This window comes from Anser anser, assembly GCF_964211835.1.
Source record: "Anser anser genome assembly, chromosome: 2".
Classification (NCBI taxonomy): Eukaryota; Metazoa; Chordata; class Aves; order Anseriformes; family Anatidae; genus Anser; species Anser anser.
The window spans coordinates 98895838-98914545 of record NC_139721.1 but is presented as its reverse complement, the minus strand read 5'-3'; the positions used below and the strand labels follow the sequence as shown (position 1 = coordinate 98914545).

The window sequence follows — 18708 nt, the reverse complement described above, 5'->3', positions numbered from 1 at the left end:
CCCTCATATGTATTTAATCTATGTGTAAAAAGGCTCTAAGCAAGTGTCAACTGCCCTCTGCCAAATACAGTAAGCTGAAAAGATCAGAGATTATCTGAACACCTGTGACCTCCCTCCACTTTTGGAGTCCCTCGGCTCTACATACCTGACTCTTGGGGACCTGGGACACAAGGTGCAAACTAGAAACCTGCTTGGAGAGCCTGGGGTGAAGCCAAAATCTCCAAATAGGTTCAATGCATCCTGCTGAGAAAGGAGTACCTATGATCAACAGGGCTAGGGGTCTTCATCAAGGCTGGAGGAAGGACCTCCCCAGGCCCCCAGCAGCTCCGAAGCTTAGGCAGTCCTGAGTAGTTTCATTTCATTTAAAAGAAAATCTGTTGGTAAATGGAATGCCATACTTTCATGCAACTGAGTAAAGGTTAGGATGCAGAAAAGTCCCAGTCATTATTTCTTCTTTGGCAGGACTGTGTTCCCGCCACTATCTCCTGCCTTCCACATCTAGTACCTTTCCTTATTTTGTTTCCTGATGTGTAGATCTGAGTCTCCACCTGTGCAGCAAGGCACAAGAGTTTTGCTGTTTTTACACAAGGTTGTCTGGGAATCCCAATACCATGCTGCCAGGTGGGAACCCCAACCACTGGGCCAGAGGTTGGTGCCATGACCCCTGGTCCGTGTGTTGTGCAGCATCACCCCAGCAGGGACACCAAAGGATCAGAGCTCTCAGGAGAAACAGCATGCACATTAAATCCACTACAAATGGTTACAAAGGATTTTTCATGAATAATTAAAATTCCCCTCCTTTTTTTTTTTCTTTTTTTTTTTTTTCAGGAAGGACAGACAGTGATTGGCCTCCCCCACCCCCACCCTCCACCCCAGTAGCATTGCCAGTATCTGCATGTTGCAGCCCAGGTAGCTCAGATATTAAACAGGACTGTAGAGCCATGCCAGTGTAAGCACAAATATAAGACCACGTACTTATCATCCACAGAGAATAATGTTCATTACAAAGTTCAGGGCCTACCACCTTCAGCAAAGAGCTGAGAAGACCAGTGTGCAGAGAGAAAGTTTGCATAGGTGTTGTGGTTTAACCCGGCTGGCAACTAAACACCACACAGCCGTTCGCTCACCCTCCCCCCTCCCTCTCTGGGATGGGGGAGAGAAACGGGAAAGTGAAGCCTGTGAGTTGAGATAAAGACAGTTTATTAAGACAGGAATATAATAATAACAATAATAATAATAGTGATAATGATAATAGTATTAATAATAATAATGTGTAAGAAACAAGTGATGCACAATGCAATTGCTCACCACCCGCTGACCGATGCCCAGCCTATCCCCAAGCAGCCGGCACCCCACCCCGGCCAGCCACCCCTATATATTGTTTAGCATGACATCAGATGGTATGGAATACCCCTTTGGCCAGTTTGCGTCAGCTGTCGTGGGTCTGTCCCCTCCCAGCTCCTGCTGCACCCCCAGCCTGCTCGCTGGCAGGACAGAGCGAGAAGCTGAAAAGTCCTTGACCTGGTGTAAGCACTGCTCTGCAACAATTAAAACATCAGCACGTTATCAGCACTCTTCTCATTCTAATCCAAAACATAGCACCCTACCAGCTACTATGAGGAAAAATTAACTCTGTCCTAACTGGAACCAGGACAATAGGCTAGTTTTTTAAAACTATCAGGTAAGAAGGATGTGGCTCCAGGTGTCCTCAGAGCCTAAGCCAGAATCCAGGGCATTATCATTTCATCCAAATGCTGGAGTCTCTTTATCTCCTGGAAAGCATTCACCTATACTATTGCTCATTCTGATTTTAAAGCAGACTGCACAAAGCACCCCATCCTTGAATACATAAGAGAAAAATATTAATGGGTGCTGTCAAATTTCTGGGGTAATCTCTGCAAATGCAATCATAAGTTTTAGGAAAATGGGCAAACCAAATAATTCGTAAGTGACTTTGCTATCTTTCAGTGGAGGGAGAGGAGGAAAATTAAGCCTATACAAATACAGTGTCAGGAACTCCTTAATACAGCCAGTGAAATATGCTGTGATGAGTGATGCTAGTGCTGGACTGTCACACTGAGAATGCAATAGCTGATCACCTTCTGAAACAAATCTGCAATGCTCTGGGGTGGGCTGGCTTCATCTACTAGCTTAAAGGCAGCACAGAAGTGAACTGACTATATGACAGCCCAGCTTTGTGTAGCTCTGAGACAGACAATTCAAGCAGTTTTATACTACCATCCCTCACACTTCTGATTTCATGGTCCGCACAGCCCATAGGGTTTGTGTCTGCCTCTCCTATAAAATCAGACCTAGAAAATAATAATTTCTTTAGTTTGTGAGGTGTTTTAGTTAGGCACACTTAATCATCTTACCCCTTTTGTGATTAAGAAAGAACAGTGTTTCACAGTTTTTAATATGGCTATCAAGATCATACAATTATGGATGGGCTATTGAGTGACCTAATATTATGTCTTCTTGTTCAAAATATTCTATGAAAAAAATAGATAGATACATCATGATAAATGTATATTTCCTGATGAGATCAAAATTTGCAAAATACATTTATCTTCTGTGGAAGCTCCCTAGAGTACAACTGGTAAAAAACAAAAAAAACAACACCCTATAATAACTGAATAGTACTGTCCCAGTTTATTATCCATGTAACAAAACACAGCAGAATGGTAAATATGAACCATCTGCTAGGAAAATTGAATTATTGTTATATGTTATTGACTGAGAATCTTCCCCTCTACCCAAGTAACATCTATGGAGGATTTGAGGGCAGGCTGGGGATGGCTTGTTTTGCTGTTAGTGGTGCTTAGATCACAGCAATTCACATACATTAAATGTTGCCCACTGAAGTGACCCTGCCTCACCTGCGATGGTGAAGTGAGAGATAAGAAATATATTTTTTAAAATTGGAGATTCACAAATATACATAAATATATATGTATATATTATATTACCAGATTTCAAAAAGGATTGAAAGTAATCTTAGTCACATAATTACCCCTTTGTTTGAGATTGTTTGTTCTGATTTAGTGAATAGGTTTCCTTGCCTAGTCTGTTTCTCCAAGTCTAAAATGTAGAAAATATTTTAGATTTTCCTCTATGTAACACATTGACATTCACAGACTATGAGCGTAATACCATACCAATACCAACTCATGCAAAACTGCTTCTCAAATTTGGCAAAACAGAAAACATGATATTGGGTCCCTTTCTAGCTGTGCCCTTCTTCCAGGCATAAAGTCACATGGAGAAGTGACTGTTGTCAGCATCTCTGACGTACTGTGAAGGCCTCATGTGGCAACACATCACAGGATTGCCAGAATAACCTACAGTCATGTGCTGGGAAGCTAACAGAGCCATCCTGTGAGAAATCATTGCAGTAAAGCAGCGTCTGTGCAGAAGAAGATATGAAAACCATCAGGCATGACCATTGCGTCTGCTGAATTCAAAGCTCATGCCTGACTCAGAGAAATGTGGGATGCAGATTGAGTTTTCTTTGCTAAGCTTGCTTGGGGATATTGGGGTTTGAAGAGAAACCACTTAATTAATAGCCAAGGTCCATCAGAGTCAGGGGTGTTTTTTTGCCGCAGGGCTTAAATGGGAAAGCAGCAGTCCAAGCGACAAACCTGAGGCTGAACTAGCATTTATGCAGTTTGAATCGTGCTCAATTCCAAGCCAAGCTACCAGAAAAAAATCAACTCCTAGAGGGTTTGTTGCCTGCCCAAATGTCTTCCTCTGAAATTCAATCACAGTGGAAGCACCTTTAAAGAGAAAAATATAAAACTTAGCTTTGAACTGACTTTTTTCTCAGTCTTTGCTATCTTCACGAGTTTTCTCAGAGCTTTTTTTTTTTTTTTTTTGTGTCAATCAAATTGCTTTCACAAATTTTTAAGGACCATCTTGTGTGAGTGTTCTATAATGACATCTTCTCATTTTTGACTTGCTAGATGGAAAATGTTCTTTCAGAACAGACTTGTATTATAGGAATGACCAGTACAATTTCTGCTACTTGTGACAACTAGGCCATAAGATTTCAGTGATCTTCCAAGTTGTTTAGTGTGCTTCTTTCTTCTGAGACATGGTCCATCTGCAAATGAATTAAGTGATCCAGCCATTTATTTTGTGGCTTTTCCTTCTCCACAGATGTTCCTTTTTTCTTCTTCTTTTTCTTCTTTTTGGTATTTTATTTATTTTTATTCTTTTTGATATTTCTTGAGAATTAGGAGGTGGTTTGAATTAATCATCTGAACTTTCACGTTCAGATGCTTAATGTTTGGTGTATGAAGATTATTTCTAGCCTAAGTATTCCTGCTGTTCTCTCTCTTTTGGTAGAATTATTGTTGACTCTTATTTTGTTCTCTCTTGACAGTGAGAACTGCTATCTACAACTGAAGTATATGTAACACACCTACAGCTTATTTTCAAACAGATCTCTGTTGTCCTTTTCACAACCTAACTTGTGTTGAAAGTTTCAACACAGGAAGACAGATGGATGTTTCCAGTTGGCACTTTAACCGAGTTTGTTATTTTTTATCTCTTAAAGAACCTTTGTATTGTGTGTAGGTAAACACAACAATAGTTATGGGCACTTTAAAGTCATCACACTTTACTTCTGACAGCTCATTGTTTAAGCTGGTCACACCCTGGCTGAAATTCTTTGTCTCAGACCTCTGCATAAGCTTTAACTAAATGCCACCTAATACTTTTTAAGTTGCTTTCCCTAAGACTAAGATATTTGCGTCCTTCCTGTGCCAATAGCCTTTACAACTGACTTGCAAGGTGACTTTTAATTTACATAGAAATTTCCACAAAGGTCTGAGTTGTTTATGTTTCTATGATACAATAAATAATATAGAACTTGTGCAAAACTATCATCTGAATACCTGCCTGCCTTAAAACACTTTAGTTTTAAGTACATTCCTTAAGAAAATAGGCCTTATGCATATTTGTGTGTGCATAATTCAAGGTGAGAGGGACTTCTGGAGGTCACCAAGGCTGGCCACTCAAAAGATAATTCAAATGATATCAGATTGCTCTGGTGTCCATTCACGTTCCGAATATCTTCAGAGATGGAGATCCCATAGCCTCCCTGTGCTCCAATTCCAGTATTTGACTACTCTCATGTTGAATTTTTTTCCCTAATATTTAATCAAAATGTCTTGTGTTGCATCTCTCATTTATTGCTTCTCATTACGAATTCCATCTTAGAAACAAATATCCCCAGTTGTCTGGCACCCACAAGGATCATTGAGTCCAGCTTCTGTCTCCACACAGCACTACCCCAAAATCAATCCCTATGCCTGAGCGTGTTGGCCAAACATTTCTTGAACTCCGACAAGCTCTATGCCATGACCATTGCCCTGGGTAGCCTGTTCCAGTACCTGACCACTCCCTTGGTGAATAATCTTTTCCTAATATCCAGCCTGAACCTTCCCTGCTGCAGCTTCATTCCATTCCCTTGGGTCCATCTTCTCCTATTAGATAAAAGACAGCAGCAATGAGACAGCCTCACCTCCATCCCATCCAGGCCAAGAGCTCCTCTATGATTCTGCTGTGGAAAATTCCGGCAGTATGGAACAGAGGTTTTCTTTTTAAAAAAAAAAAATATTTTTTATTTTACAAACTATGAATTGTCTCAGAGGTTGTACCAATATCTTTAAGACTCCTTAATGAAATTGAGCCAATTTTTGAGCCAGTCTTTTTTTGATCTCTTTCAATGTTACAGTCAAAAGTACAATTTAGCTTAGAGGTAAACAGATGGTAAATCCCCAAGTGTAATCAGTCAAGATGCATTGCACCCATCTGACTCAGGAAAACTAATTCCCTTCCCTTCCCTTCCCTTCCCTTCCCTTCCCTTCCCTTCCCTTCCCTTCCCTTCCCTTCCCTTCCCTTCCCTTCCCTTCCCTTCCCTTCCCTTCCCTTCCCTTCCCTTCCCTTCCCTTCCCTTCCCTTCCCTTCCCTTCCCTTCCCTTCCCTTCCCTTCCCTTCCCTTCCCTTCCCTTCCCTTCCCTTCCCTTCCCTTCCCTTCCCTTCCCTTCCCTTCCCTTCCCTTCCCTTCCCTTCCCTTCCCTTCCCTTCCCTTCCCTTCCCTTCCCTTCCCCTCCCCTCCCCTCCCCTCCCCTCCCCTCCCCTCCCCTCCCCTCCCCTCCCCTCCCCTCCCCTCCCCTCCCCTCCCCTCCCCTCCCCTTTCCATTTTTTGTTCCACCCTAAATGAAGGCAGCCAAAATAACAAATCTGTCCAATGTATTTTCAGTATTCAAAATTCAGTACTCCAGATCTTCTATAACAGAATCAAAATAATGCAAAACCTAGAGTCATCCATTTGCTTACCTGGTCTGTAATTAAAGTGACTTTTTCAGAGGAGGAGAAAAGATTTTTTTTTTCCTTTAGGAAAGTGCAATGCAATCTACTAGCGGTGAACATCATTTTGAGCATACCAGTTCCCCAATCCCCAATTTAGCAAGCAGATTTACGTGTTCTTTTTACATGTTAAGAGGACGTTCCTTGTGAAATTGCTTGCTTTGCTCCATGATTACATCTCAATTGCTGCAGTAGGTTACATTTGTAACATTATTTTTAAAAAAAACTAAAGGTAAGCAGTCAGGCTGTTTGCATATTCCCAGAACTTAACCAGCTAGCAAGAAAAAGGTGCTCAGACATATAAGTCGCTACCAACCTGTGATAGGAGGGATCAGTGCCTCTTCACCAAACTGACCAAGAACACAGAACAGGAAGGCAGCAGGTCAGGGAGGACTTGAATTTGCTATAAGCATTCTCACCTCACAGTAAAGGACCAGCCAGTCTTGTTAGGAATGGTGTTAAACACTTTCCATTACTACCCCCTACACTACAGTAAGTCAGAGATACAGCACTGAGAGCCCGCAGGCAGATTTCAGAGGTGAATTTTGTCACTGGTACAAGATAAATATAAATCATATTATAATAAAACAAATGCTTACAACCCATACAGATCCCTTCTGCCCTGGGATGGTATATGAACCATGAGTGAGTGACACACAAGGTTCTTAGGGATGGAGTTTGTTGCAAATATAAAGCACAATACACCTCAGGCTAGACTTATTGCAACCTATGAATTCAGAAATTTTCTCGGAGACAAAATAACAAACCACTTCTACAAGCAAAGGAAAATGCACACACTCTTCAGCCAGGTTTTCTGGCTTACATTTCTCCCATGAAGAGGATTGCTTCATTGACTTAAGTTGGTTTTAATCTTAAAGCAAATTAGAAAAACACAAATATGTGCTCCAGATGTCAAGCACTTCTATGCTTCAAACAACAGTTTTGTGGAATAGCAGCATATGCAATTCTTTTAATCAAACCAGGGAAATTCTCTTGACTTTGATTTGTTCTGTGACCTTAATTAGGTCACCAGCATTTTTATTTTTTCTAATCTAAAAGTACTACTTGATGACACCAGTCTCCCTCACAGCATTCTTGTGTAATGTAATTAGTAATGCCCATTGGAAAAGCACCCCTCACTGAAAGCTTTTACACAAAGGACCTGGGAGATGTTATTATCTTTCTTTTTATTCTGAATAACTTTGGTGTCTGAGCAAGATATTATTAAATAATGGTGGTTTTTTGTTTGTTTGTTTGTTTTTGCATTTTTTAAAATCACCTTGCTGAAGGTTGTTACAAAAAGAGAATTTTTGCTTGATGAACAAACATGGCATGAAATGAAACTTCTATAAAACGGAATTATAGAAAATGCAGCTGTACTGAAGTTAGGGATCAATCAGCTGAAACCTAAGGCTTATTTTTAAGGCTTTCATAGATGGAGGTTTCACTGACTCAATCAATCCATACAAGTATATTTGTAAGTCAAAATATTTTAAATTAATTTTGGTTCACTGATTTTGGCCAATAAGCAGTGAATCTGAAGAAGAGATTATGTCCCTCCCCCCCCCCCCCTTTTTTTTTTTAACAGCAGTCTTTTTGTGTCTTCAAGGCTATGCTCATCTTTTCCTGCAGTCAGCTCTTTCCTAGATTAAGCAATTTAATTCAGTCAGTCTTTTTGCCTGGCTATATCCTCTAGAATGCTGTCACCTCATCGCCCTATGCCTCTCTTGAAGCACAGTGCCCTGAAGTGGACACAGTACAGCAGCTGGGTACAGTGGAAGGGTCAGAGCAGAGACAAGTGACACTTGTGTTGGTGTTCTGGTGGTGGTGGTTGTTTTCATGGTAGTGCTCAACTCATGGGGACATTCACCTGATATGTGTTGGGGGGATGATATTTTGAAGGCTCACCCAACCTGGTATTACTGCATCTAGTGCACTGTAGAGTCCTATGCTGCTCCTTTATTGAATGGCATCCTGTTTCTTTCAGTGCCCATTTCCAGTTCTTCAAGATCATTTTGAATTCCAGTCTTAGCTTTCATGAACGCCTTTATCATGGTGGGCATCCCATTAATAACTACAGGAGTTTTCATTCTGCAGGCTAATACAGACTGATAGAGGCTGCAGTGATTGAAATTGCCAATTACAGTACCTCTTTAATCCCCAAGAATGACATCTTTTTCTCTTCTCTCTGAATGGCAGCTACACAAATAGATGAATAGAAACTTTGGCTTTATACCTTTGTCTATGGCCTTTCAGGCTTACCTCTCCTTATTCAGCTTTTGCACCTTTTAGGTTATCTTTGTAGACTGGATTAATTGTACATTTCTGTAGAGCCTAAAGCACTGATTTTTTTTGGCAGGACGGGATTTAAGCTGAACGCACATGCTGCCCCTATATGGGGAGGAAACACCCCTCTAACACAGTCTCTGTTGGTACCTAGGTATTCCTTCTACAAGAATCATGAAAATATTTGTGTCAGAGCCTTGTTCTGTTCTTACCGTTATCAGTATAATGCAGGAATACTGAATTTCTTTCAAGAAAATGCTCTCCTGATTTTATATCACAGAAAATGGGAGCAAGTCTTGTCCCATAGCTTTCTTCACATGTTAAAGATCTGTTCTGAAACAGAAAAGACAAACCAAACCCTGAGGAGAACCTATTGATTTCAAGGGCAAATGTGATATGAAATCTTAGTTTTAGTTTGTTTGATTGCTTGTTTCTGTATTTACCTTCCAAAAAGATACCCCCTTCCAATTTCTATACAAAACAAAGTGTATAAGCATAATTTCACCATTGCTCTGCCAAATGTTTTGAAAGGGACATGCAGACACAAAAAAGGTGAAGGTTTTTTTGTTTGTTTCTTCATCTAAAAGTTAAGCATTCAGCCCACACTGGTTGTCTTATGTAGGTGAGTCTATAACCAGCGGAGACAGGCCATCCCAGGGTAGGTGAGATGGATGGTGACTCATGCCTGCGATACGGCCATTACCCAGACTACAAAAGCAATTTAGAGTAGCTGTCTCTCTTTAGAGCTTTAAAGTTCGGTGAGGTGGCCCTAATGGCAGATTATACCGACAAAAGTTATCATGCTGGGAAAAGTGAAACCATCTAAACACAGCCTTCACTGTGCACTTAGACTAATCCCTGGTTTTAGGGAGCGCAGCCCTGAGTTGCTCATGCACCACATCTTGCATTTCCCTCATGCCCACATACCTCACAGGATACCATCTCCACCTACCTGGAGCAAAGCTGGCTGAGGACCATGGGCCACAGCTTGCTTTCCAGTAAATGAGGGGCTATGGATGATGGCTACTGGTTCTGCTGAGCCATATGTGTATTTTTTCTCTCACTGACTATAATAACAATGTATATATTATTGCTGCTGGATACTTCAGGATTTTTTTTCCTGCATTCCCCTGCTCTGTGCCCTTCAAACTGTTGCTGTGAAAAGTGCTTTCAGAAGAGCAGCAGAACAGCCTTTCTCCATGGCACTACATGCATTACACAAGACAGGTTTTGTAAGTGTGAATTTTGCAGAAATGCAGAGTATTTTCTCCAAGTTGACCCCATGCTTGCCAGACTCAGTGCTTCTCAGAGCTGGCTGGCTGATATGGAGAAAATGAACTTTGCAGTCTCATACAGCTAGAAGAAACCTAGAGAATAGCCACTGGAAAATAACCAATCTGCATTTAGAGAAGACCAAATTATTTTTAGTAGGCCAAAAGGGAGTGAGAAAATTTTGTATGCACTCACACAAAACAAGCAATCGTGCATATGTACACCCTTGTTCTTAGAGCCAGAGGATCCTGATGCTTTGAGAATGTGCATAACTGTTTTTCTTACTTTTCTTTGTGCACACTACCACTAGGGGACGTTTCGTCCTCACGTATTGCTGGCTATGCAATTTTACTTTTCCTTACAGTGGGTCATGCTTGCTTTTCAATCTTGGTGCACATCTAGATCATGGAGTGGATGTCTGAATTTTATAGGGCTTGTGCATGACCCGTACTCACTGGAGCTGTGAAGAAGAGAAGTATTTATTTCCCCCATCTCTCCAAAGGAGCCCATTTATCAATATTCCTTACAAAGGCAGTTGGTTATTTCACAGCTTGTTGGAGCAACACGAGAAAAATGAAGGCTGCCTCTCATTTTGGTGTCCAGTGCAGAACACAAATACTGATAGTGGCTTTGTGAATACAGAAGTAATATGCAGGCACTGCAAATAAAATAATAATATATATATATATACATATATATATATATATAAATTCTTCTTATCTCATTTGTCCTAGGTTAGCTGACTGGCTTAACTGTAGTCACTACCCACTCACCTACCTGTATGATTTTTTTGTCTTCTTTCCAATGCAGACAGAGCAGCTGGTGACTCTTTGGATCCTCTTTATTGTCACAATTGCCGGAAATGCCATTGTGCTCTTCTCTACATGGAGGAGGAAGCGGAAATCTCGAATGACATTCTTTGTTACACAGTTGGCAATCACAGGTAGTGTATGGGAGGGAAAGGGGCATCTGAACTGTGCAGACTCGGTATAAAAATGACAAAAAGGTCTTGTATTAATAAGAATATGCAAGTTGAATGGTAAAGAATTCAGTTGCCATCTAACATCCAGCTGCAGTTTGCCATGAGACAGATGGATAGCTGCTTATCTTAGGGCTCAGTCTGCCTCCGATCTAAAAAGATGTTGCTAGATGTAGTAGTGTCTGTGTCAGACACAGCAGCTGCAACTCGTTGATTTCACTGAATCTTATCTTCCAGTATAAATTTGCATCCACATGTCCCAGAAGTTATGTCCCCAGCTGTTGTCATGGAACTGTTTAGATTAAACTAGTTTAAGATGAATCTCTGGTGTTTTTCTGCTAAAATCCTTTCTAAAGTACTTCATTACAGTGTTACTCCATCAATTATGCACTTGCATTAAAGAGTGAAAAAAACTTCCTGCAGTCTGGTTTAACCAAGTAAGGGAGAAACAAAAATGTAAATGTGGAGAGGAATGCATTTGGGTCATTTTTTTTTTTTCAGTGGGAATAAGGATTCCGATCCAAGAACTTTGTAGTTTTTAAATGAAATGGGGAATGTACAGAAACCTGGTTTGTAAAATGTCAGTCTCAGCAACTAGAAATGGAAACGAGCATAAGCAGAACGTTGTTTCTCTGTGGCCTTGAATTGACTGAATTTATGGGGTTTTAACAGTTTCCCAAGGGAAAATGTGTACTGTTTCTATAACAATGTCCTGCTACTAATCCCTGCTTACAAGACAGCTGTGTTGCTTTGCTTGTGTATATAGGATATATTTAAATATTTTCTGTTTTTTTTTTTTTTTTTTTTTTTTGGTAAAATACGGTAGGAATTATAGCAACATCCACTAAACAGCTATTTAATACATGTTTTCCCAGCAATTCTGAGTCCTCCTTTGATGTCTGTTGTATCTATTTACTCTGGAAAAGAAAAGGACTACACTCCCCAGTTTTTAGCATGTGTTCTTCGCAAGTAAATGAACTCCTGCTCATGGTCTCAACCATGCCTACCCAGGGCCTTGTCTTATTTGAAGAACAGCCCTCACCTGAAATAGTTACACCAAGGCGTGCAAAGTGATGCAAAAGGACTGGCCCATAACTACAGGTGAAGTAAGAATTATTTCAAGATGAGGAGATGAAGGTTTGCAGTGACTCCTCTTCAGAAGAGCTGACGGCTGGTTTTTGTGTTCATCAGTAATAAAAAGTTTCACTTCTTATCTTGGTTGTGACTTCCATGTCACTTCCTTCATGTGCCAGTGGTATTTGCCATCAGATGATATATGTTGACACAGTCTCACAGCACACTTTGAAAGCTGCAGTCACAAATCATGTGTGTCTATATGAGTTTCAAAATAGCCAGTTTCTGCTCCCAATGCCAGGTGAATGTACAGAAAATGGTAAAAAGTAGCCAGACAAGCAGTAACATGGGACAAGAGCAGAAGAGTATCTGAAACCTAAGATGGACACTGTCCACTTTCTAACTGATGACATCAGAGAACACAGTACTGCGGACAATTGTCCTGAAAAAGGTTTTGGAAGTGAGATGGGTGGAAAATGGCCCCATGTGTCCATCACACATAAGGCACAAGGGCCAGTCTCACTGCCAGAGCAAACTCACAGGTCAATGTGGTAATAGGAGATGGTTCTTTATAGGAAGAGCTCAACTAAACAGCAAAGGGCTTTGTCTGAGTAAGAAAACATGTATTTTCTGCAGCAGATGAAGAACCAGCATAACGACACAGGTGTATAGGTCAAAGGAATAATGCAAGAAGCAGACAGAAGTGTCTTGGCCAGGACTAATCAGGAGAAAGCTGGTCTATGTGAGGTGTACCAGGAGGAGGCTACTGTTGTTGCTGTGCTGGGTAAGGGCCTGAGCAGGAGTTTTGGACCCATAGGAAAGGCTAATTTTTTGAGTTAAGTGGAGGTGGATGGAGAGCTATTTACTAGGGATTTGAATACAGTCTGCATGATGGGAGGGGAAGGGATTGCAAGTGCTGTTTTGAGGAAGCTGCAATAACTAATGACAAAGACAAGAAGGCAAATATCCCATTAGATGTGGGCAGCACGTGATGTTGTATAGCTTATGCTACCATATTGACTAAGGTCTGCATGTTAAACTTGCTGGTTCTTCTGACTTAGCCTTTCCTAAAATTATCCCTGGCTTTCAAAATCAGACTTCAACAGTGCCTGAGTTCAATGGTCTGATGCATTTCTTATTATACGAATTCACAGCAGAAAACCCACTTGACATCCACATCTGCAATGTGAAAAGAGTTAACACCACCTGAAGAGCAAGATTCCTTTCAAGCAATGTTGACTTCTTTTTTTGTGGCACAGCAGTCAGACCTCTAATTTATCTTCCCTCACCAAGAGTTCCTGTCAGTATTTTGGCACAAAGAAATGACTTAATTCCTGAAATGGAGCTATTTCACTTTCTTATCTTCAAAAATATTAATAAGAACAAAGCAAGCTGGCAACAGTCATCAGCCTTTCACAACAAGTTATGAGGTAGACACAGAACATTATGAAAATACTGGCTTGTCACATTGCTTTGATATGCCAGGCATATTTAAATCCTACCAACTAAAGCCTAATCTCCTGGCAAACAGTTTCTGCTTACTCAGTCTTACTACTTCCATCTATTTTTGGATTGTTAAAATATTTATTATTTCTGCCCTAGTAGTAAGAGAGAATAATAATGGATATAGCTTTATCAATGCAGGCATTTCAAAGCCATTTAAAAATTTCTTTTCTATTAATCTGTGGCTCGATACTTGAATAACATACTTAATTCTCATGTCTTCCTACTAATATAGTACTAATATAAAATTAAAATATACCCTTTGTGTTAGAATAAACAAGGTATTCAAAGCAAATTATGCATAATACATGAATAGGAAATGAGCACTGTTGTTCTTCTTGACTCATCGCCAAGCCAGATGTAGAAGAGAAGCAACTAACTGATTGAGGCTTCTTTCAATACCACCAGAATTCAATGGTCTCACCCACTTGGCAAATTCACAGATAAGACTCGTATTTATCCCTCACTACACCGCAATTCAACATGGTGCTGGTGGATGCAGGGATCTGTAGGTATATGAGTAATGTCTTCCACCTCAGCATACTTAAAGATATTGCTGAAGTCTGGATTCAGAGAATATTTCATATTAAATATATGCCTATACAATGCCTGTGTCAGTACTGCATTTAAATCTGTGTTTAACTCTCAGATCATGCATAAATCTCTTTAAAATTATCTGGAAATTAAGCACTAGGAAATCAGCTAAGAGTTAACAGCTGAGTTGAACAATAGTACTAATCACTCAGCATCAGCTAATTTAACAAAGAGGAATATTGCCATGTTTGTCTTGTTTTCAGCTTGCTTTTGGGTATACGTCGCTCTCTCCCTCCCCGCCCCCCCCAATGTTTTTCTTAGAAACAAGTTCTTCTGTGAAGATTAAAACTAAAAGTAGGTTTCCTACAGATTTCTATCTCCAAGGCAATTTAGTTTCTCAGAAACTGTAAGCTTTGAAGATTACCCTGTTGGAAGGGTATTTCTAAACACTTTTTCCCAAATAGATTTCTTATGAGTTTAACACAACTTATGCTCATGGCATAGCTATCTCTACTGGCAGGAAACCTCTCATATCTCCCTCTACCTGATGCCATTTCACATACCTTGCAGACCCTTAGTGGCTTTAAGATTTTTGCCCCTGACTGAATTCACCAAGTGGTTCAAGAACAAAGAGTAGGGTCTGACAGACCAACAAGTTCACAGACACTGTGATCGTACTGGAAATTTTCAGGTGAAATAAGGTTGTATTCTATCCAATTAGATCACTTCACCCAGCTCTACCAAAAGAAGGCCTCCTTAACCCTACTCTCAAAATGTAAAAGCAGCTGACAAGAGCATATATATTTTTCTATTAACAACTCAGTTATTTGAGTAACATGAGACAATAATATATTGGCTAAACAGTCTGTTCAATAAAAAAGGTTATTATTTGACGAATTCTAAAACTCATGAAGGCATGCAAAAAACTCTGGTAAAAAAAGTATTTAATTGTTCAATATCCTTCCTCCAACTTCAACTACTAGTGACAGAGGAATGTATTTAATTTCTTTTTAATGACCAAAAGTGTACATGTCTTTGTATAGTTTTTTGGGGGGTTGTTGTGGGGGGGAGGGGGAGGAGGGGAGGAATTGTTTTTTTTTTATTCTGATTTTTTCATTTTTCCCCCCAAGTTAAAATCAGGAAAATTGGAGTTGGCAATGTCATGACCATTAGTTCTGTAAGATTTCTCCAGCCCCATAATTAAGAAGTCAGTACCTTAGGAATGATATTGAATTCTGTTCATTATTGGGGATAAAAATACAAGTAGGCACTTCACCATGTGCTTAACTTTTAAGCCCTAAGCCAATAAACTTGATTGGGAATACATGCTCATTTCGGTATTGTTATGGTTGTAATGAAGAAAGAAAGTAAAAAGAATGTCAGCTAACTTTTATTGTCACATACATATATGCAGAAAAATAAAAGACCCGAAAAAATATTTAGCTAGTCTAAATTGTGGTATAAATACCAAATCCTAAAGGATGACTTGCAAATGACTTTAAAAAAAAAAAAAAAAAGTATTTTTAAAAGTGTCTTCTTACATCACTTCTACATTCTTTGTTTGCTTCCAGGAAATTGGACCACAAAAGGTGGCCTTGGTCCTTAAGAAAATGCACTCATTTTGTTTAGTGTTCAGTAAAAAGGCAGTACACCAAAAATCTGCTACAGGAGGATTACGTGGATATGGACCTTCCTGAAGTAGGAATTATTTTATTTCTGCATTGCTTAGCACTGAATTCTGGAATGGCTTTGGTTAAGACGACTGAAGGCAGAGTCTGCCAACTTACCTACACTAAGTTAGTGTGACTATTATAATGGCTAAACATGAAGAAACCCATTGGCTTCCCCTTCCCCTTCCCCTTCCCCTTCCCCTTCCCCTTCCCCTTCCCCTTCCCCTTCCCCTTCCCCTTCCCCTTCTTTCCCCTTCCCCTTCCCCTTCCCCTTCCCCTTCCCCTTCCCCTTCCCCTTCTCCTTCTCCTTCTCCTTCTCCTTCTCCTTCTCCTTCTCCTTCTCCTTCTCCTTCTCCTTCTCCTTCTCCTTCTCCTTCTCCTTCTCCTTCTCCTTCTCCTTCTCCTTCTCCTTCTCCTTCTCCTCCTTTCTTTTTTTTTTCTAATTTGTCCATCTGCCTTATCTCCAAATATGACCTCCTCATATATGTAATAAAACTACACTAAATCTACTGTGGCACTGGCAACTTTAATGGGCTGTACCTTTTCTCCTTTAGTATTTTTCTTCCTAGTCACTGTGAGTTGAAAGAATGAAGATGACTTGTTACTTCCTGATATGTACAAAAACAATATAATAGCACCATTAGCAAAATTAACGTATAGAACAATGTTAACAGATAATTCTCACAGTCTCAGCTTTTCATCTGGAAAATGGTACTTGTAATATTTCCTCACTTCAGAGAAATCCTGAGTATAAAATCATTAGTTTTACAAGTACCTTAGGTATCACAATGATAATGAATATTGGAAGTTAATTGCACAGAGCCAATTAGTTTCTAACTCAGCAAGTCATATTATTGGAAGTAGACTGTTGGCAGCCAAAGAGCCCATTCAGTTCCCAGTTATACTGGAAAACTTACACTTTGCCAACTGGGTCTTGGCTAGAACTTGCCACTGATTTATGTGATTGCCTAACCAAGATACAGAAACAAAATGCAGAATGATGAACTGAAAGAGAGTTTATTCCAGCAATCCCCAGAATTCTGTGGTTTTCTCCTCTTTTCACACTCCTATTTTCTGCTTATATTTTTGGAAAAACATGAAGACTGAGTAAAAAATAGAGGTGTCTGTTTTTTTTTTTTTTTTTTTTTTTTTTGCTGTTGTTGTTGTTGTTGTCTTTTATGTTAAGAAAGTATTCTACCTGCTGAAAAGAAGATTTGGAAGAAGTTACCCCCCCCAAGCTGAGACATAATGCAGGATAAGATAAATGTGGTGACGTCATCACATGCAAAACCTCATAGCAACACATGGGAAACCATACTGGATATCCATTGCTAGTCCTGGCAATTCAATGCCACCTAGCAAAACCTCATATTCTCATATTCTCCTTTGATTTCTAAATAAGATCTGAAGGCGAGTCATAGTGCCCTAGATCATAATAAGTCATCTTGGGCACTGATGATACACAATTCCAGTTTTACTATACTCTTAGGTTTCTTGTGTGGACAGCCAGGAATATTTATGTATGTGTATCTATTCTGATGTCTCCAAACCCAATCCTGAATTAGATGGGGTAAAAAGTGGAATACCCCCAGAAGTTAGGCAAGGAAACCAAAAGTGAGCTTTAGCACCAAAAGTGAGAGACAGAAAGCAGCTTTGTATGAAGGAGAAGACAGTCTCTTAGGGAGAATATAGACCTTCATTTCACATTGTTTGGTCATACAAAGGAAAATCGTCATGGAAAACAAAGATGATCCCATGTTTCAGAGGTGAAATCATGAGGCTACAGGTCTGGCAGACAGAACTTGGCATCCTGAAAATATACTGCTCTAATCCAGACCAGTAGTGTCGGAAAAACAGTGAAATATATAATAGCATCAAACGGCCTAGTTATACAACTTCCTTACAAGTTTAAAGTAAAAGAAACTGCCTTTGGTGCAGAATGAACTTTCACTGAAAAGATCTTGTGCTCCCTCAAGACAGGTGGAAGAAGGTGACTTTGGATGACTGGCAGTAGTACCGAGGTGCAAGGCAGCTGGATTGCATTTGCCTTCTAAGTAGATGGGTAAGAGAATCAGAGTCAAGGAAGCATGCAAGGAAAGACAAAGAAACAGTGATGGGGCTGCTCTTGACGCAGTAGCCAGAGTTTTGTTCTAGAATATGGCACTCTGAAAAACAGTCTAGTTAATACCCTTCAGGGTGGCTTTTGTAGAGGTGGGACACTCCCTGAGAGTGTAGAAATGTGCTGTAAATTTGCTGAAAACTAATTCTGTTTTTGCTTCCAATTCTGAATCAAACTCAAAGTGTTTTTAACCAGCCCTGGACTAAGCCTGTGGCCTCTAAATTTTGCCTCCTGCTCTCTGACTGTATTTTTAGATATCTTCTTAATTGCTCACTGGAGAGTCCAGGGCTGGAAACAATATGCCCGTTTGCTGTGACTCTGTCAATTGCAGACCACTGCAGTAGGAAAAAGTAGTGCTGGCACAGACGTAAAAAAAGCTGAAGTGTTGTATCCCTGACAGCAGAATGAAATGTCCCTCCCATTAGTGGAAATATAAAGATAATGATCTCTCCAAATTTGCTACTGGAAGCAAGAATGGTCATCCACTTAAAAACCTTGTAATGACTGTTATTTATATAGGCTACTTTAATCTTACAAATGCAGGAACAAGATGTCCGTGATTCATGGTTTATAATTAATGTAATCACAGACCTCTAGGCAGACATCCTTAAACCAGCGTTTTCCAGGCTGTTGTGTCTGAGCAGTGGTCCTCAGATCTGTTCCAGGTAGCAAAAAACACACTGCAGCATAGCTTCAGACAGTGCTCTCAGGTCCTCACAGGCAAGGGTAGCTCATGAACAAACCCTCTTAACCCTTTTCTTAGCCATTTGCTTAATGTACATCATGCATTTCCTGTACTAAAATGTTCCAGGAGGGGACTGTTCCCATATTCATCATCCATAGTTGCTCAGAGTGGGATTTTCAAAGTGTCCACTGATATAAACGGTATCCACTCT

At 40.1% G+C, this 18708-nt stretch overlaps 1 protein-coding gene across 4 annotated transcripts in view; it reads left to right on the top strand.

Moving 5' to 3' along the window:
* Nucleotides 1–15899, top strand: part of LOC310893336 (neuropeptide S receptor-like) — a 92533-nt gene extending 76634 nt beyond the window's left edge. For 3 of the 4 annotated variants that reach the window (XM_083822141.1, XM_083822140.1, XM_083822139.1), the window contains 2 exons: nt 10744–10876; nt 11788–14314. In XM_083822141.1, the coding sequence (XP_083678267.1) occupies nt 10744–10876; nt 11788–11885 (231 nt within the window). In that variant the 3' untranslated portion in view covers nt 11886–14314. Of the gene's footprint in view, nt 1–10743; nt 10877–11787 lie in introns of all 4 variants that reach the window. The other variant, XR_014578911.1, reaches the window with a different exon arrangement.
* Nucleotides 15900–18708: the final 2809 nt, after the last annotated feature.